This window comes from Microtus pennsylvanicus, chromosome 22 (assembly GCF_037038515.1).
Source record: "Microtus pennsylvanicus isolate mMicPen1 chromosome 22, mMicPen1.hap1, whole genome shotgun sequence".
NCBI lineage: Eukaryota > Metazoa > Chordata > Mammalia > Rodentia > Cricetidae > Microtus > Microtus pennsylvanicus.
Genome location: NC_134600.1, coordinates 1232099 through 1258295, shown reverse-complemented (window position 1 = coordinate 1258295; position 26197 = coordinate 1232099). Strand labels below are relative to the sequence as shown.

The following is a 26197-nucleotide window of genomic DNA, read 5'->3' as shown; positions in this document are numbered from 1 at the left end:
AGACGGGTGGAAAAAGTGTAATCAAGGTAGAGGCTCATGGGAGACACTTGCTGAGGTTTAATTAAGGTCCCTGTGTGTTGGACCCAGCTAAAGATGAGGGCAGACACCAGGCATAGCCTTGTGCAGACGATATGGAGACCTGCCAAGGGAGAAGAGCTGTCACTGAAAGGTTTAAATTAAGAGACTCTCAAGCATGAACCAGAGCTTCTGCAAGTTCATTCTGACCAAATATGGGGGTATGCTGCTTAAAGCCAGAAGCCAGGGGTTGAACGAGTCCTTTAGGGAGAATTTAGAAAGCAGGTACAGAGGGTTCCAGGAAGGTAGGATGGCCAGAGAAGGCTTGGACAGAAATAGTGGAGAGGGGGTCCAGGGAAAGAACTTTAAGGAGAAATTCACAGTATCTGGCGGAGCAGAGCAGACGCACGAAGACTTCTTTTTAGTTCTGTGTTCTGGTGTATATTTAGAACACATATGTTAAGACAGTTACACAGTAGAATACTGTGTAGTGGGACAGATGGAGAGGACCATTGCCTCACCTGGCTGCCCCTCTGTGGCAAGAGTCGTTCTAAATCTACTCATTAACAGAAATCCAACAAACACTGTTCAGCACAAAACACCTTGATCAAAAAATCCTGAGAACAATGAACTAGTTATAGTTCTCAGACTGTAGTTCAGTCTTTCGCTTGCTCATCCTGCCTGTTTGTGACTATGTCCTTTGACCTAATACCCCCCCACTTCCTCTCTCCCCATTGGCTGTGGTAACCACTGTTTATTCTCCACCTCCATATGTGTGATTTTTTAAAAAAAGTTAGATGCTGCATATAAGTGAGGCCATGCAGACTTTTCCCTATGTTTTTCTTTTTTTTTTAAAATTTATTTATTATGTATACAATGGTCTGCCTGCACGTGTCCCTACAGACAGAAGTTGGCACCAGATCTTATTACCGGTGGTTGTGAGCCACCATATGGTTGCTGGGAATTTAACTCAGGACCTCTGGAAGAGCAGTCAATGCCTTTAATCACTGAGCCATCTCTCCAGCCCTCCCATTTTTTCTTATTTTACATCACATTCTATCCTCTGAGTCCCATGTGGCAAGTGGCAGAATTTGCAGTTTTTGAGGCTGAATAATATTCAGTGACATACATGCACACACGTATGCTATATCCAATGGTAAACACACACACATATTTTATATGCAGTGATGTATATATACACAAGCATATGTAAGTTGTATTCATTGGTATACATACACACCTTTGTATGTTATGAGATATAACAGTTTATCTTCACATCCTTTGACACCTAAGCTGATTTTTTTTTTTGGTTTTTTTTTTTTCGAGACAGGGTTTCTCTGTGGTTTTGGAGCCTGTCCTGGAACTAGCTCTTGTAGACCAGGCTGGTCTCAAACTCACAGAGATCTGCCTGCCTCTGCCTCCCAAGTGCTGGGATTAAAGGCGTGCGCCACCACTACCCGGCTCCTAAGCTGATTTTATATCTTCTTTGCAATATGGTTGCAGTGCAGTGGGGTGCTGATGTCTTCTAATATTTGTTTAAAAATGTTTGTGTATGAGGTTTTGCCTGCAGGTGTCTCTGTGTACCACAGGCTTGCTTTGTGCCCCAAGAGGCCAGAAGAGGGTGGAACTGGAGTTATAGATGGTTGTGATCCTACGTGTAGGAGCTGGGAACTGAGCCCAGGTCCTCTGGAAGAGCAGTAAGTGCTCCCAACCACTGAGCCATCTCTCCAACCCTAGTACTCATATCCTTACGAGGTGCTAAATTCTGAGTGTGAGGGTCCACACTCAGAAGAAGGTAGCTGAGTAGGAAGAGATCCTCTCAGAGCCCTTGAATGGGACAGCTACGAGGTCACAGAGGCCTGGCAGTATGGTCAAGACTGGGTAGGGGAAGGCAAGTGTAGGTATTCACTTCCTAACATGATTTGTAAAAGAGGAGGGGGCTCCAAAATTCAAGATGAATAATATTCAGTGCAACATTAAAAATAAAGTCAACAGAAACACCCAAATCTATGCTAAGAAAATTATTAGAATTTTGCATAATAAAAACAGCTTCAGCATCATTGGCTTTTCCTTCTTCTGTTCTAGATGCCAGCCAGTGTGAGGAGCACTAAGCGGCATTGTGGGGATGAGGGTCCAGTGGGAGGAGCACTAAGCGGCATTGTGGGGATGAGGGTCCAGTGGGAGGAGCACTAAGCGGCATTGTGGGGATGAGGGTCCAGTGGGAGGAGCACTAAGCAACATTGTGGGGATGAGGGCCCAGTGGGAGGAGCACTAAGCGGCATTGCGGGGGTGAGGTCCAGGTGGAGTCAAAGTTGAAGAAACTAAGCCTGAGTGGACCTTGGTGGAGGGGACTCAGGCCCAGCGTCTTAGTGATGGTTACTGTTTAAGGTGGAGGAGCCTTGGATGAGCTAAGGAGCACAAGTGGAGGGAGGATTGGGGAAGACTGTGAAGATTGGCGTCTTTTCTGGGGGTGTGAAAAGTGCCTGACCAGAATCTCTAAACAAACTGCCTGGAAGATGATGAAAACACAGGAAGTTGTGCTGTGTGATTCTCCTTCCTCAGCTTCCTGCTATAATGTCTATTTATTATGTGTGTGTGCATGCACGTGTGTGTGTGCTTGTGTGCATGTGAGTGTGTGTGTATGTGCGTGTGTGTGTTATATTTTATAACAAGTACATTAACTTCTGGCCTCTAAGAAGAATTACTCACCTATGCTGAGTATCTGATCAAATGCTATAAAAATCATATATTTTAATTTGCTTACAAAATGGTAGGTTTAATCCTTAGTTTTGGTTAAGCCTCTCCTCTCCCTTCCAGCTTTCTGCTGCTCTAGATCTGAGTGGGAGAGACTCAGGATCTGAAAACGGGGTACAGGCTGACCAGCCCTCCCAGGTAGCCCAGGGCAGACTATTACCTGTGATATAGAAATGTTGGTACAAAAATGAAAAAGTGCTGGGCATGCCTAGCTCGCTTGCCTACCTGAGATTGGGATGATGCCAGGAGGCAGAAGGTGAAGGAATTTAAAATTCTGGCCAGAGAATTCGGTTTCAGGTCCAATTCAGAGAAAAGGAAGTGAGGTCATTTCCCGGTACTGTCATATGTAAAACCCACTCATTCATTCCTTGCATTCTACGGGCTGGCTCTGAGTCAGAGACGGCAACTAAGCAGAGTGACCACCAGACTGCCTCTGCCCCAGTCTAGACGGGGTGGCCCGTGGAGCCCCGGGACCTTTGCCAGAAGCTTGGACTAGATCCTCTTTCGGCAGCTGGGAATCCTAAACGTATTCCCAGTGCAGCGGCTGGAGCGATGCTCTCTCGGACCTCGTCTGCGTTTCTGAGCTCGCGCCGCTGTTTAAAGCAGCGACTGCGACGAGCTCATGACTCCCTCCAGAAGTGAAACTGAGACTGGCTTTAGGTTTTCCATCCTCCAGTTGCCAAGGTTAGGGACCTTGCGTACCAAATGGGAAAATACGTGGGTGTGGAAAAGACGGGGAGACCGGCGAGGGGGCGTTTCACCTGAAGAAGGGGAATTCCTTTAGGAATTTTGAAAGACCCAGTTGCCTTTCCTGCCTGCCATAGAAGCTGTAAGGTTTGAAACAGGGTCGGGGTTAATCAACAGGATGTTGATCAATCAGGGTTGGGAATTTGTAGAGCAGGTAGGAATCAGAGCTTGGGCAACCCTGTGTGCTCTCAGGAGCGAGGAGAGAGTGACCGTCCTGTCTGAGAGGGGCGTGGAGCTCTGGATGGAGTCCCCAGAGGTGGGCTTGGCTGCTGATGGCCATGTTGAGCCTTTGTATTGAGCTTTAAAGACCGGTCTAGAATGTGGCTCCATTGTAGAGTGTGGCTAGCAAGCCCGAAGTTCTGGCTTCAGTCACCAGCCCTGCTTAAAACCAGGCTTGGTGCTGGGTCTAGTGGTTCACACCTTTAATGCCAGCACTTGGGAGGCAGAGGCAGGCAAGGCCAGCCTGGTTTATCTAGGGAGTGAGATCTAGGGAGGAACTACGTAGTGAGACCCCCGTCTCAAAAACAAAGAAACAAACCACCAAAACAAGCAAAATCCCAGGTGTAGTGGCCTGACCCTGTAATCCCAGCAGCTTCAAAAACATCCTGGGATACAGGAGACTCTTGTTTCAAAAGAAATAAAACAAACAAACAAAAAGACTCCTACAGCTACCCTCAAAGTCCATGCTGTCCTCTGAACCAGTAAAGTCTGCCCTGTCCTTTCGGGAAGGTTTTAGGCATCCTTGTTCTAAGGTCTCTCTGTCTACATACACACAAAAGAACTGGAGTGACAGCTGATTGTGAGCCACCGTGTGGGTGCCAGGAATAGAACCCAGGTCCTCTGGAAGGGCAGACAGCGCTCTTAGCCTCTGAGCCATCTCGCCAGCCCCGGGAGCTAATATTTGTATTATTCTGAATCTTCCTACTCATGAATAAAGGATGGCTCTCCACTTATCTGGGTCTTCGGTAATGTCTTTTTAATAATGCATGTTTTGTTCCATTAAGGTCTTGCGTAGCTTTTGTGTGGGTCATTCCTACAGGTTATCTGTGTGTTGTGATAATATACAGTGATTAGTACTATAGTTTTTAAGCTGCTTTCTTTTGGACCCGCTATAATTTCTCCTAATTTCTTACACCGGCTGTGCATTTGAGGAGGTTATTTCTGTGCTTCATTCTGCATCTCTATGGACACTGTAGCAAGAGTTTTGTTTTGTTTTCAGATTAACCAGCACCTTGTTTTATTTGAGATATGGATGATCTCCCGCTGCCCTGGAACTTGGCTGCCCAGTGAGCCCAGCCATCCCCCTGCCTCTGTGTCCTTGGCACTGGGATCACATGTGTGCAACAACACAGATACAGAGCCTCAGAGGAGGGAGGGCAATCTACCTCACACGACAGTCTCTGGCATGGAGCATTTAAGTTAGGAGACATTAGTACATCACAGAAAGACTCAGTCAGTTTGGGAACTGAAAATTTAGGAGGTTTCTTGGACTCAGTGCTGTGGTATGGGAGAGATGCATCATCCTTGACCTCATGGAGATGGGAGATTGTTGGATGTTTAACAGCATCCTAGCCTCTGTCCAGCGGATCCCAGAGCTACTACTGGGGGATGATGACCCAAAGCAGATATCATCTAATGACTTTTGTGGGGCAAGCTTGCTGTGCACGAGGCTATGGAGCTGGCCTGTAGAACTGCAGAAAAACCCTTATCTCCTGCAACCCCCTGAGCACACTCATGTAGACTCTCAGGTGCAGGCCCCGAGGATTTGCATTCTGCTTTGTCTATTGTGGTGGTTTTAATTGTTAAAGGGTTGTGTATGTGCACGGCATGCATGCAGTGTCCAAGGAAGTCAGAAGAGGGCACTAGACTCCTTGGGAACTGGAGTTATGAAGGGCTGTAAATTGCATGGTGAGTTCTGGGAGCCAAACCCCCAGGCTTCTGCAAGAGGAACAAGGGCCCTTTATTTATACTTGCACTTATTGTATATAGTTTTTCTTATATTAGTTATAGCCTTCTTTTTATTTTAGACAAAAGTGGAAAATATAGTGATACATTATTTGTGTTTTAATAAATAATGTTAGAAGAGAGAGACCACTTGTTTGTTCCTGGCTACCCTGCTAACTCAGACCCGAAATAATCACACAGAAACTATATTAATGAAATCACTGCTTGGCCCATTAGCTCTAACTTCTTATTGGCTAACTCTTACATCTTAATTTAACCCATTTCTATTAATCTGTGTATCACCACATGGCTGTGGCTTTCCGGCTAACGTTCTGACTGGCATCTCTCTCCGGTGGCTTCATGGCTTCTCTCTGACTCTGCCTTCTTTCTCCCAGCATACAGCCTAGCTTTCCCCCACCTAGTTCTGTTCTTCCCTGCCATAGGCTCAAAGCAGTTCTTTATTCATTAATCAATAAAAGCAACACATAGACAGAAGGATCCCCGCACCAAAATAAAGCTTGCCTGAAGATCAGAGGTCAAAGATAAGATTCTAGAGACCAGGGAGTGGTGGCACACATCTTTAATCCCAGGACTCTGGAGGCAAGCCAGCTTCAAGGCCACCCTGGGCTATACAAGATTGAATCTGTATAAAAGAGAAACAGACTTCACACAAAGGTGATCCCACGCTTTTAATCCCAGCACTAGGGAGGTGGAGACAGGAGCGATATGGCTGGGTGAAGAGAGGAATATAAAGGGGAAGAGACAGGAACTCAGTGAAGCTCGCCCTTTGGTCTGGAGATTTTGTAGCCATAAAAGGTCCTATTCTCTTTGGATGTATACCTTGCTCAGCCTAGATATAGTAGGGAGGGCCTTGGACCTTCCACAAAGCAATGTGCCTTACCCTCTCTGAGGATTGGATGGGGGTGGGAGGATGTATGAAGGGATTGAGAGGAGGGGAGGGAGTGGGAACTTGGATTGGTATTTTTAAAAAAATCTAATAAATTAAAAAAAAAAGTCTTTCTAGTGGCTGGCTGCTTTGCTTTTCTGATCTTCAGGTTGAACCCCAATATCTGAGTCTGGGTTTTTATTATTTGTGCTACATTTGATTGTAATTTTGCTCATGCTAACTGATACATGAGTTTGCCTTCAGCAAGAGAGAATTACTTCTCCAGCTGGAGATAATGGTGCAGCCCTATAACCTCAGGACTCTGGAGGCTGAGTCAGGAGAATTGCCATGAGTTTGAGGCTAGCCTCAGCTTTTATAGTGAGTTTCAGGCTAGCCTGTGCCACATAGCTGTAGGAGGATAAGACCTATACCTGGCAAGGTCCTGTTTGCAGAAAAAGAAAGAAAGAAATCCTCTCATTTAGGAAGGGGACCTTCTGCGGGGCGTTTTGCATTTCTGCTGAAGGCCTTCTTGACTTCTTGGGGAATTTTCTTATGCTAATTTCTTGGCCTGGGCTTAACAGAAAAAAACCAATAAAATAGTGATTATTTAGATTATAGTTCAACCTCTTCTTTCTGTGCATTTCTCTGTCAAGTGCCCAATCCCGGCAGCCACAAGAACTGCCTGTGCTGTGCCCCAGCTTCCAGGCTTGGAGGGTTGCTGCTTCTTAGTGGCCTGGCTCTGTCCGGGAATCTATGTTCTCCCCCTGATAGTTCCTAGCAGCTGTTGCCCCTGAGTAACTGGGATTTGGCTGCCAAATTGTCGTGTCCCCCATTCCAACCTCACCCCCTGTCCCTTCCGTGTCCGTCCCCCTCACCCCGTGTCCCCTGCCTCCGTCAGCACAGAGGCTTGTGAGCATTGTGACCCGCAGAAGGCACCATGGGCCTGATAGTGGGAGAAGATGACCTGGACAGATATTGCTCTGTGTTAACTCTGGTGGCGGCGTTTCATTTGCGGCTTTCTTGGCAAGCAGGATTAAGCAGTTCCTGTCTACTAGTTTTGCTCAGTCCTTTTTCAAGTACGTCTGGACAGTTTGAACTTTTCTTGCTCTAAGGTTTAATGGTCTCGTATTTTATTTTTCCCTTACTTATTTCTTGTTGGACACACAAACGTTTTAGAGGTTAAGCCTAGGATAGCATTCAATAAGAATATTACACTTCTCGTGAACCAAGGAGAAAGAGAACTTCCTCGGCCTTCTTGTTACAGAAAGTAGCAGTTAGGTTAAAGCTTTGTCCTCCCAGGAGATGGCTTGCAGGCTTCTGACATCTGAGACTCACACAATTAGTCACTGAGACTTTTTGAGAAAAGTCTTCCGAGCACAGCTTTTTCTATGTAGGGTGATGGTTTTAGTCAGTTCTATTTCTTTATTTATAAATAATCCTATTTAAGTTGTTCGGATAAATGGATATTGAGATTGGCGTAGCCTCACCAATCTTAGATGAATACTTAAATATCATCATACAAAATGGGTGAAACCATCATCATTTAAGAGTTAGATGTTTCTCTTTTCTTTCCATTGAGTTCAGAGGGCTTTTTTGTTTTGTTTTGTTTTGTTTTGTTACTCAGAGACAAGGTCTCCAGTATAAGGGCTGGCAAGATGGCTCAGTGGGTAAAGGTGCTTGCTGCCAAGGGGGATGGTCTGAATTCGATCCCTGGACCCACATAATAGGAGAGAACTCTGACTCTTTAAAGTTATCCTGTGGCCTCCAGTTGCAGGTGGAATGCCCACAAGTCCCTCCCCTGTATAAACAAACAAGCAAGCAAACAATTGTATTTTAAAAGTCAAAACCAAAAGATTTATAGTCCAAATCTGAAAACTGCTCTGTTCTGACGGAAGAAATTGACGGTTACGAAATCGTGCCTTGAGCCGGGCACTCAGACCTGTGGGCCCCCCAGGTCTTCCGTCCACTCCCATGATGCTATTGAGAATTTTGGTGGTCTTTGCTGCCAGGGAGCAGGTATACCGAGGGTCGGGAGACCTGGCACGTTCCTGGGACACAAGGTCCGAGGACCTGGTGTAAACTCCCGGTCAGGAAGCGCTTCGCCCAGCCCCTCTGGAGGGTCCCGTGTGCGAGGCTGCGGGCGAGCCTCAGCTGTGAGTGCCGGGTGTGTGGGAAACTGTAGGAGAGCAACCGAGGAGGGACAAGAGACGCAGGAAAGGACAGAAACCTCATTTGGTGAGGACCCTGCAGGGAGGCGCCCCTTTGCCAAAATCTGCTTTAGTTGAGAACACATGGGAGGGGCTAAGGAGTGGGCGTGGGTGGCAACTCCTCAAATCAGCTGCTTAGTCATCGGACTTTTCTCTTCCCCTGACCTCTCTCATGGTAACTTTAGTCATGAGCTTCCTAGCTAGTGATTTCCCCTACCCTGCTTTTCATTCTGATGAAACCATGTGGGAATTTTTGGAGGTAATTTTGCCTTTGATGTCATTTTCTTGAATGTCTGAGTTTTCTTCTGTGTCTTTTGGCTTTTCGCTCAGTTTTTGACTCTGTCTGCTGAGGCTCTCTTTCTCCTGACTTAAAGGGGTGAACTGGATCCCCTTGCTTACAGAGACCCAGTAAGGAAGGGAGAGCCTGAACTACAACTCTTAGGCGAAGGGATCGGCAGGATTAAAAGTGTCCTCTCACCGCAGCGTGCCTCTCCTGCAAGAGCCGGGAAAGAAATGAAGAAAGGCCTCCAAAATGAAGTTGCTGACTCGCGGTGCGCGGAACCCTGCTAAGTGGATAGACGCTGGATGAGACCCTGGCTGCTGATTTCTGGAACATGGCCCTGTACCCCGTGTCTGCTGAGATCATCCACCAGGTGGAAGAATCCCTGGACGACGAGGAGAAGGAAACGATGCTTTTCTTATGTAGAGATGTGGCTGAGAACCTGGCTCCACCTAATGTCAGGGAGCTTCTGGGCACCTTAAGTGAGAGAGGCCAGCTCTCCTTGGCTACCTTGGCTGAACTGCTCTACAGAGTGAGGCGCTTCGACCTACTTAAGAAGATATTGAAGACAGACAAAGCAGCCGTGGAGGCCCACCTCCGCAGAAACCCTCACCTTGTTTCTGATTATAGGTAACTCCTGAGCTCTGAGCCAGGCTGCACACGGGGGAGGGAGCCGGGCTGTCTAGAAGGTGTGGGCTATGAGAAGAACAGCATCACTTCTGCTTCCTTCTGATCCAACTATCCGCCGATAGATACCACTTTATGGCGCGGAACGCTCTGGATTTCTGTTTGTTGGTTGGCTTTGTGTTTTTCAGAAGCCCCTTATAGCTCAGGTTAGCTTGGAACTTCCTGTGTAGTCCAGGCTGGGCCTCCAACCCATAGCAATCCTCCTGCCTCGGGTGTGGGCTCACAGTTTGTTTGAATTCAATAAAACACGAGCTGCTTACCGGGTAAGCAACTGGGGGAAAGATCATCATGGAAGTGGAAGGGACAGATAGTCTGTGTGTGCCAGACTGACAAGAGGAAGAAAGGAGAAACAGTGTAGCACTGCTCTTTCTTGCTAGTCCCCGGTAGCGTGGGAGCTGTGGTGCTTTGGGAAATTCTGGTACTGAGAAATAAAGTAGCAAGAGCGAGTAACCTCCCTACTGCCAGAGCTGTGGCCCTTTCTAACTCTTCCTCTGCCTGGGCAGCCAGCCAAGTAAATGCCTCAGGGTGGGTTCCCTTCCCATAGTCTTGCCTCTCTGCCTCAGAGGGGGCCAAGGGGGACCTTTCTTCAAGGAACTGCCCTCCACCCCCTTCTGGTTAAACCAGGACGACCATCTAAGTCCCTAAGTCCGAGAGCCTCAGGGGACTTCCTTCCCCATATGAGGGAGCCTCTGGAAGGGTTGTGTTTTCTGAAGCAAGAAGGAGACCTTGTTCCTTTAAATTGCTTCCTGTTCCTCCAGGCTGCTAGTTCTGTTGATTGTGTAATATGTATTTGAAGATGTTTATTTTTATTATCATGAAAAGTACTGAAAAGAGCTGGAGGCAGCACAGGCTTTGTAAAGTGTTGGGAGGTGTTGGAAGGGCTGTGTTAAACCTCGGACCAGTTAGTGCCCACCCAGGCTGAGCCAGTTACTAACTTTACAAAGTAAAGAATAATATAGCCCAGCTAGTTGTGCCTGGTGACGAAGACCTGAAATCCCAGCTACTCAGGAAATGGAAGCAGGAAGGTTCAAGACCAGCCTGAGTGACTTAATAATAAACCCTTTCTGAAAAGGTGTGTGTGTGGGGGGGGCTTGTGTGTTGAGCAATAGCAGTAGGCCCTTGCTTAGGGTGTGTTTGGTTCTGGGTTTAGCCCCAGCACCACAGACAGTGACAGAGCTCCACAAGTTTCTCTTTGGATAGTGTACCAAGTGGTTTTCTGTGTGAGATGCTTGGGGTTATTGTTATTCACCCGTCTGCTCAGCTCGGCCTAGCTAAACTCAGGGCCAAGAAGAATCCCAAAGAATATGAGGGAATCTCCCTGGGAAAGTCACCTTCTACACAGGTGTTCTGACAAAGTGTGGTGGCTACCCCAGCCAGAGCAGAGGTGAACGCATTGGGAGGGGTTTTCCAGATCAGACCTTGGTGGTCAGAAGCTCCATGGTGGACGTCTTTTAACTTTCAAGGGTGGGCCAGAGATGTCAGAGATGTTTCTTTGCTTTAGAGAATCCTGAGACTCTAGACCAGTGGTCAACAGAGAGGGCCAGGCCACTCTGAATTTGGTCTTTCCTGTTACTCATCTCTTCGGTCTCACTATGACTTCTGGGAACCAAGGGGTTTTTTCAGGGAAGTCTATTCACACAGTTGTTTTCGGAGCTGCTGGTTAGAAAGGGAAGTACTGTGTTCTACTGCAAACAAAGGAAAGGCTTGGTGTGGTGCACGCCTGGAATTCCAGCGCCTGGGAGGGAGGCAGAGACAGGAGGATGGGTGCAGTCTGAGGCCAGTCTCTGTCCAGGGAGAGCTAAGATAGTCAGGACTACACAGCAAGAGCCATCTCTAAAAACCAAACCAAACAAAAAACAGAAAATGAGTTTTCCTTTTGAATTTTCTTATAGTTTCATGGGTGATATTTCTATCAAGGCTTCCTGTTTTATAGAGTTGGGGGCATTTTCTGTGGGACAACAGTCAAGTTGTTGGCCTTGGTGAAGGATGGGCTCTTGGATTCTTGTCTGGGTTTACTAAAGAAACTTTTGGGATTTACAGGGTGCTGATGATGGAGATTGGCGAGAATCTGGATAAATCTGACGTGTCCTCGTTAATTTTCCTTATGAGAGATTACACAGGCCGAGGCAAGGGAGCCAAGGACAAGGTGAGTTGTGTTCTCTTGGTGCCCATTCCAAAGAGCTGTCAGAAGTAGGGCTCTGGGGCCTGGAGAGGTGGCTCAGAGGTTAAGAGCACTGGTTGCTCTTCCAGAGGTCCTGAGTTCAATTCCCAGCAACCACATGGTGGCTCACAGCCATCTGTAATGAGGTCTAGTGCCCTCTTCTGTCGTGCATACAGAACACTACACACATACATAATAAATAAACCTTAAAGAAAGAAAGAATGAAAGAATTCAGAAAGAAAGAATTCAGGACTACACAGCAAGAGCCATCTCTAAAAACCAAACTAAACAAAAAACAGAAAATGAGTTTTCCTTTTGAATTTTCTTATAGTTTCTTGGGGGATATTTCTATCAAGGCTTCCTGTTGTGGTATGGAGAGAGAGGGAAATGGGCAGCCTGCTGCCATGGTCCCAGGAGCTTTCTCTGATAGTTTTTCTGTGACCCTGGTAGCAAGAGAATGGGTTTTTAACTGAGAGGGAATTAGGTTGGGACTCTTTCCTCCTGTGGCCCTGGGAGTTTCTTTTATGCTTAGATTTGGTCCTGGTTTCTGTAAAAGTCACCGACCTGGCTGGCTTCAATGTCAGTTCTCTGATTTGACAGCCCTCTTCCAAGCGAGGACATCCCGTCTTCTTGTGTGGAGTAGAGACCTGGCTTGCTGTAGAGGGCTTGGCTTGCTGGTCCACTCTCATTTGCTGGCCCTCGGCTGTTTTACTCCCCTCAGTGGCTGTGGGTGGAGGTGGTTTGCGGTGTGTGTGGGAAGTGACAAGGATAGAGATGTCTGACCGTTTTAGAGTTGTCGGGGGTTGTGGGAAGGGTGTTTGAACTCCTGACACGGTTAACCTGAGGATGGGCCAAGAAGAATCTCCAACTTTGGGGGTGATAATAAAAGTGTTCCAACTGGCTTCCCTGCCTTTTAGAATTCCCTCAGGCTCCTTGATTATAGAAAAACAGGAAGACATCATGTTCCAACATCAAATGAAGAAAGTGAAAGCTGGGAGTTTTTTGGGGGGATTTCCCTAATCAACGCCTTCCATTTATGTGTAATTAATTAGGCTTCTTGTCTTTGTAAAATAATGATTAACGGTTAAGTAACCAAATGTTAACCGTGAGCAAATATAAAATCCAAAGCCATGCCCGCTTTTGAAATTGTGAAATCACCCAGCTGCTTCAGGGTGAATGAGTAGAGGGCCCCACTCTTTCTGGGAACCATCTCTTGAGTCAGGATGGCCTAGAATGTCCAGGATGGATGAAGACAGTTTAAAATGGCATTATGAAGATTTCCCATATCAACCTTTCCTCAGCTACCCCCCCCCCCCACTCTCTGGGAAGCTCTTACGGTGTGTGGTGCTGAGGATCAAGCCCAGGGTGTCATACATGCAAGGCAAGCTCACTCTGCCACCTGGGCTACAGCCCTAGCCCCCATTTCTTTGAGTTAAATTCAGGAGGGTGATTGGTTCTGAGCAGAACTGTCACCAAGGGTTACCAGAAGGTTCCCGTCTTGCCACCTTTTCCTGATATTATGACCACCAGGTGGCCTAGAGTTTGCACTTCGGACGTGTTAGCTCCACTCATGATGTGTGTTTCTTGTTGGTGATTCTCTTAGAGTTTCTTGGACCTGGTGATTGAACTGGAGAAACTGAATCTTGTTGCTGCAGATCAACTGAACTTACTAGAAAAAAGCCTGAAGAGTATCCACAGGATAGATCTGAAGACCAAAATCCAGAAGTACGCGCAGTCGGGTAAGAAATTTTGGTGTCTCAGTGATCTTCAATGCGCAGGAGGAACGGTTGGTGGAGAGATGTCACCTGTTGGGTGCCTGGCTGAAATGGAACCCAAGCATCCCAGCCCCCTCTAGCCTACACCAAGAGGTCATAGTCCTTTGTAGCCTTCTCATCCCAATATCCCAACCCTGCTGGTAGATCTCCTACCTCTGAAAATTGCCACAAGGCAGGTCTTATCATTCTGTTCTTTTTTTTTTTTTTTTGGTTTTTCGAGACAGGGTTTCTCTGTGGCTTTGGAGCCTGTCCTGGAACTTGCTCTGTAGACCAGGCTGGTCTCGAATTCACAGAGATCTGCCTGCCTCTGCCTCTGCCTCCCGAGTGCTGGGATTACAGGCGTACGCCACCACCGCCTGGCACCATTCTGTTCTTTAAAGGAGTCTGTATCTCTGTTTTTAAAGGGCAGAGAGACTGTGAACTTTCAGGACTTTGGTTATAGATAGGGCCCTGTTGCCCAGCTCCACACTGGACCTGGTGACACCATCCAAGTCTGGGCGGTGCCACTGAGTCTGGTTGCTGTCCTGCATGTGTGCTGTGTTTCTCTTAACCTCATGGAAAAGGTCACTTGGTTTTTTCTTTAATTAAGGGGGTTGACCCTTCTACCTTACACCTAACACAGGGTCACAGTGTTAGGTCATGACTGAGACTTGCTTATATATAAGACAATCTGCAGGCTGGAGAAATGGCTCAGAGCTTAAAAGCATTGCCTGCTCTTCCAACGGTCCTGAGTTCAATTCCCAGCAACCACATGGTGGCTCACAACCATCTGTAATGGAGTCTGGTGCCCCTTTCTGGCCTTCAGGCATACAGACAGAATATTGTATATATAATAAATAAATAATTAAAAAAAAGACAATCTGCCCTCATTCTGAATGACAGAATTAGGAATGACCTTAGTTTCTTTTTTAATTTAAAAGTATGTTTATCCATTTATTTATTTATTCATTTAGTGTGTGTCTATGTGTGTGTGTGTGTGTGTGCGCACACACATATACACACCCACATGTTATGTGGGTGTCATTTCTTTCCTCCCACCATGGGGAGCCTGATGATTAAAATTAGTTTGTCATCCTTTCAATCATTATTATTATTTTATTTAATTTTTTTTTGTTTTTTCAAGGCAAGATTTCTCTGTAGCTTTTGAGCCTGTCCTGGAACTAGCTCTTGTAGACCAGGCTGGCCTCGAACTCACAGAGATCCTCCTGCCTCTGCCTCCCAAGTGCTGGGATTAAAAGCGTGTGCCACCACCGCCCGGCAAGTCATTCTTACTGGTGGACAGAAGTCATCTGAGCAGATGCTTTCAATTCAGATGGTTCAGGTTTAAGGTATTTTAAAAGATTGGCTGGGATCTGAGGCACTGTTGAAGACTCATTTGACGGTTCATGAATCTTAGAGCCTCTCTCTGTCTTTACAGGCCAAGGAGCAGGATCAAATTACGTGAATTCTCTCCAGGCTTCTCTTCCAAACTTGAGCATCAAGGAGCCTTCATATAACTCAAGGGTGAGTCTGGAGCCGGTGTATGGACTGACAGCATGAACCCGCTTCAGAGGAGTCATAAAAGTGTACAACTTCTTATGATTATAAACTTTAAAGTGCTCAGCTGGTGGGCGGTGGCGGTGCGCGCCTTTAATCCCAGAGCTTGGGAGGCAGAGACAGGCGGATCTTTGTGAGTTTGAGGCTAGTGTGGTGCATTCCAGTATAACCAGGGCTGCATGGAGCTGTCTCAAAAAAAAAAAAAAAGCTGCAGAGATGGCTCAGCAGTTAAGAGCACTGGCTGCTCTTCCAGAGGTCCTGAGTTCAAGTCCCAGCAACCACATGGTGGCTCACAACCATCTGTATCGGGATCTGATTCCCTCTTCTGGTGTGCATGAAGATGGGTCACTCATGTACATTAAATAAATATTTTAAAAAAAAAGAGTAAAAAGGCCTGGCGGTGGTGGCGCATGCCTTTAATCCCAGCACTCGGGAGGCAGAGGCAGGAGGATCTCTGTGAGTTCAAGGCCAGCCTGAACTACAAGAGCTAGTTCCAGGACAGGAACCAAAAGCTACGGAGAAACCCTGTCTCGAAAATCCCAAAAAAAAAAAAGAGTAAAAAGAAAATAAAAAAGTGTTTAATAATATATTTGGGGTTTAATGAATATGTAACAAGAAAGTATCTTACGTGTCACATGTCTGTTACATGGGTATGACTAATATTAATATTTTGGGTGCTTTCTTTTAGTCTTATTTTTATGTGCATTAGCAAATGTATCTATTTATACAGTTGGATATTTTTTCACTGTTTGTTTTTTTGAAGATTCTCTTTTAAAATAAAAATAGATAGGATGTACCTGTAGAAAGAAAAGCTGCAGCGTCCCCCAAAGAGATCTTAAAATTGTGATTTCTCCCTCCTCCGTGCACTCACGTCCCAGGTACCCTCTGTTAAGGCGACTCTTCTTGACCGGTCTCTAGACCATGTAGAGATTGTCTACACACATACAGTGGACAAGGGGTAGCATGCCTTGCCATTCTTCTGAACACAGAATTCTTAGACATGGTACCACACGGTTCATATGAGATCACACATGTAACCCAGTCTGGCCTGGAGTCCACTGTTAGCCCAGGCTAGCATTGAAGAGCAAGGACCCTCTCCTTGCTTCAGCCTCCTCAGGGCTGACATTGTAGGCCCATCCTACCAGGAGGGCTCATAGCTTCCGTTTTCCTACACGCACCACCATGTATTTATTTAGTTCTTTCTTTCCGATGTGCAGATTGCCTCTGTTCTTGTGTTGTGACAAACATGGCTGCAAAATAAATATCCTGATTCTCACCTCTTTGTGCATTTTCTTTTTTAAAAAAATTAATTTAAAACACATTTTTCCTTTTTATTTTCTGTTTACTGTATGCATGTGTGCCTGTGTGAGTTTTTGTACACCCGTGTGTGTTTAGGAGCCCAGTGGAGTCAGAAGAGGACATCAAATCCCCTAAAACCGGAGTTGCAGGCAGTTCTGAGCCACCATGTGGGTGCTGGGAATTGAACTCAGGACCTCTGGAAGAGCAGCCAGTGCTCTTAACCTCTGAGCCCTCTCTAGAGCCTTTTGCCTTTTTACTGAGCGTGCCTTAGTAATTTAAAAATTGGCAAACTTTTCTTTAATGAGTGACAGAACAGAAGATTTCCCTTTCTAGTTAATGATCGTAAGTGTCTCGTGTTCGCGTGTGGTTGTGTTCTGAGGAGCACAGTTCATTTTGTGCTTATCCCCTGGTTAATCTTCTATCACGAGAAGAAACCTTGGTATAATATGAACCCAACCCCCCCTTAAAGTTATGCGGACTTCAGGGTGGATACTTAGACTCGAGTTAAGTTTTGCGGTTGAATTATAAACACTTCTCTGAGTGTCTATCATGATAACATCCCTCCCAGTTTATAAACAGTTTCTGGGAGGACACTAGCTCTAGGAGGTACCACTGAGCAACAGACTGGCTGCTAAGGATTGCACTGCCCCACCCACTAACTGAACGATAAGGACATGTATGTCTAAACCACAGTGACTGTGTATTTGTACCTCCTACAGGGCCGGCCAGGATCGGCCTCTTCTCATCCCACAATCTCCTGATCTATCTATAAACCACACTCATCTCATTGCTTAGGTACAGTTTTTAATTTGTCCCTCTAGTCTCCGATAGACGACTAAGTCACAGACAGCTGGATTTAGGATTTTCTGAGCTCTCTCTCCCCCACTACCTATTGTTATAACTTACACTAACATTCTTAGTTAAAATCCTTCTATGTTTTCACGACTGTGTTTCTGTCCTGCCAATGCAGGTGAGCATCATCCCTGTCCGTGTAGCCTGCTTGGGACCCAACATGCTCTGCGCCTCATCTCGCTTTACGCTTGCTGTGTCTGGCACGCGACTTGATCTCTCGTTTAGTAGCAGGCACCGTGGCAAATGAACCTGGTAGCTTTCTCACAAGATTTAGGCTCTGATTAAATCAGGATTATTCCGGGGGGGGGGGGGTCCATAGCTTGCATGTCTCCAGTTTGCACACAGATGTATTCTCAGAAGCAGCTTACTGGATAATGTACTTCCTTCTTTGGGTAGGAGAGCTAAAGAGGTCAGCTGTTGTTGAAATACCAGTGGTCAGATGGTGGTAGGAAGTGATGTCATCTTGCGTAGTTCCTGTCATCTGAGATGAGAGAAGCAGGTCGGTTTAATCTCCCAGGAAGTGGTTCATGCAGAGTATGTGACTGTCGAGAATCATGCCCACATATCACTCATCTTGTAGCCATAATAGGACATCATGTACTTATTTATTTAGGAGTGCTGCAGATTGTACTCAGGGCTTTCTCTGCATGCTAGACTGTGCTGAGGGTTTCTGAGTAATGAAACACCATAAACACCCTTCACATCTAAGGCCTGTGAGTGAGTTTAGCATTCAAGAGCACAGACTCCATCCTCAGCACCTGCCTGGTGGCTCACAACTGTCTGTAGCTCCAGTCCCGGAGGATCCAATGCCTTATTCTGATCTCCATGGACACCAGGTATACATGCGTGCAAAACACATATACGTTAAAAAAAAAAAACCCTCCTTACCATCTATGTATGGCAGGTACTATTCTATTCTTATCCAGGCTGCACTTTGCCCTGGTGTTCACGGGAGGCACCGAATGTCAATCTCTGTCCCAGAGTGCACTGAGTTGGGACTGTTGGAGCACCCATGATGTACTGTAACAGCTTAGAGCCGTTATGAAGTAGTCTAGCGTGCAAGTTTAGTTCCAGCTTCAAAATGCCTTCAGTTCTGACTGGGAGAGTTGATCTGATCTCTGACAGTGTAGTGTGGAACTTACAGGGTTAACTGTCCCTGCAGTTCATATTTAGGTAGCTGAGAAGGTGATATTTTTATTCCTCCTCCCAACCCCGTGTAAAAATATTGAGCTATTTAAACAGGTGTAACATAGTGAGCTTCCGAAAAAAAACTAACAGTGTGACCTTCTTTTTTGTATTTGAAGCTCCAGAATGGGCGAAGTAAGGAACAAAGATTTGCGGAACACCTTCACGTTCAAAGTAAGGCCCCCAATCTCTTATAGCTATTCTTTATAAATGCTTCATAGCTTTAGTACAAGGGGCTGAGGTATAACTCAGTGGTAGAACACTTGACTGGTGTGAATGAGTCCCTGGGTTCCATCTCCAGTACCGGAAAAGAAAAAATTCACGCTGTTGTGTCTGGTGGTCCCTGCTTATTGACATAGCCCCTTGAGAGGCTGGAGCAGGAGGAACTCTTGTGCCCAGACGTTCGAGACCAGCTTCCTTAGCAAATGTGATGAGACCCTGTCATCTAAGAAAGAGAAGAAGAAAGGAACGAAAGGGAGGGGGAGTTTTATTGTGGGGCTGGTGATTTCTGTTATCCGCATATTTTAATTAAGCTCCCAAAAGGCAGTAAAACACATTCTTCAGATGAACTCACAGACACATGTAGTTCCCCTCTGACCTAGCTCATCTAAACCTGGATAACACCCCCTCCATCAGGCACATAGCCTAGGCTGTGTTTGTCAGATGTGTGGTGTTTGTACATCTGAAATGGAGCTATAGCCAGACCATGCTATGATAGAGAACCACGGGAAACCATCTATCCAGTAGCAGGAAGAAAGGTTAATCTGGACCATGTCTTCCATAAAAAGTAAAGAAAGGCAATTAAAGTATTGTTCATTTCAACCAATATGTTCTCTTCATTCTTAAAACATCAGCTCGAGTTCTTGGCGTTATTTAAATTTTTGTTTATTTGATGACTAGTGATAGAACCTTGTTATGTATCCCTGGGTGGGCTGGTATTTGTGATGTAGCCCAGGCTAGCCTCAAGCTCACAGCAATCATCCCATTTCAATCTTCGTGAGCGCTGGGATTGCAGGGACGTGCTGCCGTAGCTGGCTTATAGTATCATTTTTTTTAAAAGCATTTCTTTTCTGCATGGGGACCTTTCTAACGTGAGAGTCAAGACTCAGCCCCATTCCGGTGAGGTAGCCCGTGCTTAGAACCAGCGGGAGCAGGTCTCTATGCCGCGATGGAGGCAGCAGGGCTACCCGAGGGCCTTTGAATCTGCTGTGTGCACAGTAGAGGAACTCAACACGAGTGGGGCAGCCGGAGCGTTTTGAGGGGGCCTTGTCCCCTGATGAAGCCTTGCCCGAGCAGTTTGTGTAGAGTGCAGGCTCTGTGTGCTCCTGGAAGCTGAGACCCATTGTACCCGCGACCAGCCAGATGGTGCCGCTCACACCTGCCGCTCCCTCCCTAACATTCTTCTCCCGGTGAAAACTGTTGAGAACGGAATTAATTCCTGAACTGACAGCCTGTTTCTTAAAACACTGCTGAGGTGGAGGAGTTAGCACTCCGAATGCCATTGAAAATGGAAAACGGGTCGGGCGGTGGTGGCGCACGCCTTAATCCCAGCACACGGGAGGCAGAGGCAGGCAGGTCTCTGTGAGTTCTACAAGAGCTAGTTCCAGGACAGGCTCCAAAGCTACAGGGAAACCCTGTCTTGAAAAACAAAACAAAACAAAGCAAAAAGTGGAAAATGGGAGATCCGGTATGAGAGCCTAGGAACGTAAAGCAAACATGTTCTTTCCGCTGTGACCCTAGCGTAGGTTGATCCCGGTAAGTACTCGCGGTTCCCAACATACAAGAGCCACCTCTTTCCGCTTTGGACTGGTCCTAGCTCACTAATAAAAGGAAAAGCATCTGGTTAAGTTGGCCTTAAACTAAGAAGTTTAAGATAATCAAGCCGTGTGTTCAGGTCAGTTTGGACTTCCAAATGGTTCCTACGGAAAGATCTTTTTTTTTTTTTTTTTTGGTTTTTCGAGACAGGGTTTCTCTGTAGCTTTGGAGCCTGTCCTGGAACTCCCTTGGTAGACCAGGCTGGCCTCGAACTCACAGAGATCCGCCTGTCTCTGCCTCTCAAGTGCTGGGATTACGGGCGTGCGCCACCACCGCCCGGCTCTACGGAAAGATCTTGATGGTGATGGTGACTGGCACTTATTGTCAGGCGTGTTCTAAATCTTTAACCAAGATAGGCATGTCTTTCACTGAGATAGGCGTGCGACACACGTCTCTTCTAAGGAAGAGTAGTTTGACTACACGCCAAGGGTGCAGCAGGCTGGGCAGTAACCAGAGTTCCATCTGGAACCTAACTAATACGCACACATACACACATGCGCACACATACACACACACATACACACGTGCAGACACATACACATGCATACACACGTACACAACACACACATGGACACGCATGCATATGCACATGCATCACACGCACACATGCATACACACATACACGCACACATACATACACACATGCACACGCACACACACACACACACACACACACACTCAGGTTCAAAGCTGAGGGTGGTAGCACAGGACGACAATCCTAGCCCTCATGAGCTGAAGCAGAAGGTACACAAATTTGAGGTTGGGCTCAGCCTGGGCTACGTATCAAGAACCCACCTCTGAAACCAAACAAACTCCATTTGCTTCCCCCAAACCTCACAGATTCTGGCAGGGCTGGTTTTTTTTTTTTCCTCCTTCATTTTATCTTTAGACGTCATTTCTCACTTTGCCGCAGCAGCCTCGGCCTAGAGATTGAACGAGCAGCCAGGACGAAGGTGTGAGCCAGCCCTTTCGAGGCTCCGACACCCAGAGCTCCCCCCCCTTGTGCAGGCTAATTGAGTCATTGTTGTGGAGCGGAGTTTCCAGGCGTGCTGTGCGCTGTCTGGCTGCTGACATTTTATTTTATCATCCCCCAGCCTCATGGAACTATGAAAACATTGGCCATCTGTTCTGTACATAGCACAGACACAGAAGCGTTCCCTTCCCGCGTGCTCCAAGCTGTTCCCTTTAGATGCAGTCCAGGGTTTGGGCCCATATAGGAAAGCTATTGGTATAGCAAAGTCAGAGTTTTGAATTCTCCTTATCAGGTTAAAACCCCACCAGCCTCCTGTGGGCCATCTGGAAGAGGTCAAGGGAGAGCCCTCTTACACTTGCGTGACGTGGTTTTTCTACAGAATCCTGGAATAGCAGGTGCTCTTGAGTTTTCTTTTGAACCAGGTTTTTCCATGTGAGGTTGGAACTTTGGGCTGAGTCTAGCCAGAAAAAGAATAAGTAGTTAAGAAATGAGCAGACAAAACAAAAAACTCAGTTATGATAGAAAGAACTCAGCCAGAATGGGTGTAACTAAGTTCTGTCTTATAAACGATTCCCTCTCTCTCTCTCTCTCTCTCTCTCTCTCTCTCTCTCTTTCCCCAGGAAAACCGGTGAAGACATCCATTCAGGAATCGGGAGCTTTTTTGCCTCGGGTAAAGAACCAATTCTCTGATTCGGTATTGTATACACAAGTATCTGCTAGAACACTGACATCCTAAAAATACAAACCCAAAAAACAGCCAAAAAAGATCCGAAAAATTCTTCATGACAACTGGGTGCCTGTGCGAAATTCATTGGCCAGGAGCCTTGAATATAGCAGAGATTAAAAAAAAAAAAGACGTTCATGAATGAACTTTGGAATGAAGGGAGGTTCCAAGTGGCAGCTCATGTCTCAGCTGGGTCACTACTGAACATACCATGGGCAGTGACATCCCGTTGAACTGTGTGCGCCCTGTTTTGTCTGGACTGACAACCTCCTCTTAAGAGAAGGCGGTGGAAGACTGTCATTTGTAGTGGCTTAGAAAGATGTCTCTCGTTGCTGCTTAAGGCTTCTGTGAAGACGCACGGCCCATCTTTCTTCTCTCTTCCAAATTCTCTTTATTCCGCAAAGCTAAGACCCATGTAAAGAGATGACGAGGCTTATTAATTAAAATTAAGCAAGAGCCGAAGCAGCTGTTTGCCTGAAACTCATTCTCAGGAACAGAGAAAAAACCTGACATTAATAGGAAATGCCAGCTGAGATGATTTTAGGCCATGTCTGTTGAGTGACTCACTTGCCAAAGGGATGCTTAAAACAATCCAGAAGAGGAGACAGCAGAGAGGGCAGAGAGGCAGCCAGCATCTCTCATTACGCCTGCCTTTCTTTGTAGCATATACACGAAGAGAGTTACAGGATGCAGAGCAAGCCCCTGGGTATCTGCTTGATCATCGATTGCATCGGCAATGACATAGGTAGGTGCAGAAGCCACAGGTTAACGGCTTCCCTGCAGTGTGTTCACGACCAAGCAAGTTGGATTTGTCAGCACGGTAAATACTAGCTGCAGTAACAAAACACACTCTGTTATGACGTTCACTTTTCTACTCCGTGTGGTTGGTCAGTTGATGATTCCATCATCATGGAGCCTTGGAGTCTTCTGTAGGGTCCTCTATGTGATTGACAGATGAGGGGATAGAGACTGTGTGCCAGCCCTGAGAGTGGTGTCCCTCGTCTCTACCCGCAAGTGGCTCAAGATAACCACAACGGGCATAGATAAACTGGTCCAGCTATGTGTTAGGAGAAACAGGAGATGAGCTTGGGGAGCAGAAGTTATGTTGTGGTAGTTGGCTTGTCTTTAGTCTACCTGTGCGTCCTGGGTTTTATTCATCAGGGTCATCCAGGGACATTTATAATGAGAGGCATTCTGGTTTCTAGTATTATCTGGTGTTTCAGCTTTTCGTCATGAAAGCCTTCCTTGAGGCCATTTAAAGCACGTTCTGTGTTTACTTAGAGGGCTGTGAGGAGTGTTTGAACCACGTGTGGCTTTGATCTACCTGCGAGGCATCGTCATTTGGATCTGAATTATTTTCCTCGGTTGTTGGATGTCTGATGCACACTGAACCACTGGCAAGAGATCAAGGGGAGCCTAGACGCAGGAATGACTTCCCGTTTAATCACGAACTGGTGGCAGTTCACGGCTTTCATGCCTCTGAACGTTCCTTAGCATGACTCAGAGATGACTCGCTCAGAACATTACCATGTGAGAAGAGAGGCTAAGAGAAGGTCAGGTTAGCAAATATGAAACTATATTTCCCAGGATTTCAGCTTCGATCCCACTTCCTCATATTCGGTTTCTGGTAGATATGAGGAATGTGTCCTTTCATACTGATTTGAATGGAAATGGTCCCAATAGGCTCGTGTATTTGAAAGTGTGGCCTTTATCATTGAGGTGTGGCCTTTTTGGTGGTGATGTGTCACTGGGGTGGGTTTGGGGTTTCAAAAGTCCACAGCAGCTGTGGATCAGGATGTAAAACTCTCAGCTGCCGCCCTAGTGACATGCCTGTCTGCTTCCTGCCGTGATGATGGTGGGCTAACCTTCTGAAATACTGAGCAAGCCTCCAGTCAAATGCTTGCTTTATACGATTTACCATGGCTTCAGCACAGCAGTAGAGCCCTAACTCTAAGATACCATTTTTTAAAAATGGTATTATGTTAGCATTCATATCAGGAATAGGGAAATAGTCTCTCAATGAGTCACTTACTGTTCTAAAGGACACTGTGGAATTGTCCTTTGACTTTTGGTTGTAATCAGCCCCGTTTCATTGTCCAGGAAATAACTGAGACACACAGCTTCCTGTGCTGTCCCTCCGTTTATATTGAAGGACTCACAAAGATCAACCCTCTGTAACCAAACCACGCCCATTATTCATGACTCCCACCCAGTGCCTGTGCTGGAGTTCTGTTGCTAAATTCAGCCCTGTAGTTCTCCAATTATAGGGGTGCGTCAGAGTTGGGTGCTGGTATATGTATGATTGCCCAGACTTTAATCACAGCTCTGCCATATCTTAGCTCGTGATGCTGGGCTCAGCATCTCTGCTGTAACATCCCTCGTGTGATGGTCAGGAGGATGAGTGAGATTATACTTATAAAGCGTGTAGGACGGTGCCTGGAACAGGGGCCCTCTGACATTTTTCTTATTCAAAGTTGGTTTAACTTTAGTGGAGAACTATGCCGTAACACATAATGGCTCGGCATTTAGTTTGAGTCTGCTCTTAGATGAGTAAGGGGAATGGAGGCTCTGAGGGTTCCGGGGTAAGTGGGGCCCATACGTGGGCACAGAGGAATGGAGGCAGTTACTTTAGAGGGAACAAATTTCAAGTGGAAATCTCAAAAAGTATGACCTCTGACCTTGACACATGTGCATACATATGATTGCACAGGCACACACACACACACACACTCAATTTCGCACACGCATGTGCACACAGAATGGAATTCCAGGCTGCAGGTCCCCAAGGTTATCCCTTCCAAGGTCAAAGTCTTGAAGGTGGAGTGGGGCTGGCCCTACAGAAAGGGCAGTTAGGAACTCATCATTACCTCCCCGCCAGGAGAGAAGCAGGGTTCTTTTGACTCATGTGCTCTTTGCCCCTGAGAGTGAAGCAAATAACTGGACTGAAGGTCACTTATGGATCCTCCCAGCTCAACTGGCTGATCGGCAGGTAATAAATAAGATGGTATAGCTTCGCTCAAATTGTGTGGTGCTCTTGTCAGCTGAGAGAACCCAGATTCCTTGGGAGGCTCAGCAGGGCGGGCATTCATCACCTGAAGTAGAAGGACAGTGAGGACAGGCTCCTCGCCCACACCAGCTCCACACCTCCAGTTCTGTGTTCACACGCTCCTCCTGGGACTTTCCACCCAGGACTCTAGCGCCGGGCTCCTGCTTGGGTGCAAAGACTCTCCGTTGCTCCTTTCCCCATTTCATTAGCCCTAGAGCCCTCCATCTCGAGTTGTTATGTGGGACTTCCTCTGTCAGGGGAATTCTGCCAACTGGCTAATGGTTAACATTTGGCAGATGTGCAGGGGTTAGATAGCAATCATAGCAGACAAGATCATTGCCAGTTGAAACCAAGGTTCTGAAAGAAACCAGAAGAAGACAGACAATCAGAGATCCTCAAATCCTTAGTGTCATCCTTCTTTGCATGCGGTGGATACTTTGTTACTGGTGGATACTTTGTTAATGGCGGATACTTTGTTACTGGTGGATACTTTGTTAATGGCGGATACTTTGTTAGTGGTGGATACTTTGTTAATGGTAGATAGTTTGTTAGTGGCGGATACTTTGTTACTAGTGGATACTTTGTTACTGGTGGTTACTTTGTTAGTGATGGATACTTTGTTAATGACGGATACTTTGTTACTGGTGGATACTTTGTTACTGGTGGATACATTGTTAATGGTGGATACTTTGTTAGTGGTGGATACTTTGTTACTGGTGGATACTTTGTTAGTGGTGGATACTTTGTTACTGGTGGATACTTTGTTACTGGCGAATACTTTGTTAATGGTGGATACATTGTTAAGGCGGATACTTTGTTACTGGTAGATACTTTGTTAATGGCTTTTCATGGGTGGTCATATACCGTAGAACTGGGGTTCTAAAACTTGTCTGCGAAGCCCATGACACTAGCCACTTTGCACGGATGGGAGAGGGAAGAGCTCATCTGTGTGTTTTGCTCTGTGTCACCAGCAGCTGAACAAGTGCCATGCACACAGGTGCTCAGTAAATATTTGATGGAGGGGTGTGGGCAAAGGAGTGGTTCCCGAAGGGTGCTTGTGATGGAGTAGGCTCTCCTATAGTGTGTGTTTCAAAACCGGCCCTTTAATAAACACTAATTAGAGTTTAATAGAGTCTCTTGGACTTATATCCTCCTCTTAGCCTATCCCTGCCTCACCATCTCCCAAAATCAGACTTTAACTAAAGACCACACAAATCCCCTAAATATTTATCGGCATATTATTGTCTTTGGTAAATGCCTACTAAGGATGTCTTACAAACAAAGTACATGCTTGGCCCCACACAGAACACA

The 26197-nt window shown here is 46.4% G+C and overlaps 1 protein-coding gene across 6 annotated transcripts in view; it reads left to right on the top strand.

The window, feature by feature from the left end:
- Cflar (CASP8 and FADD like apoptosis regulator) overlaps window positions 1-26197 on the top strand; it is a 51095-nt gene that overhangs the window by 10061 nt on the left and 14837 nt on the right. For 3 of the 6 annotated variants that reach the window (XM_075956346.1, XM_075956348.1, XM_075956350.1), the window contains exons 2-8: window positions 9037-9463; window positions 11561-11666; window positions 13285-13420; window positions 14874-14959; window positions 18448-18502; window positions 21737-21786; window positions 22504-22585. In XM_075956346.1, coding sequence (XP_075812461.1) covers window positions 9168-9463; window positions 11561-11666; window positions 13285-13420; window positions 14874-14959; window positions 18448-18502; window positions 21737-21786; window positions 22504-22585 — 811 coding nt within the window. In that variant the 5' untranslated portion in view covers window positions 9037-9167. The other 3 variants (XM_075956349.1, XR_012908853.1, XM_075956347.1) reach the window with 3 other exon arrangements.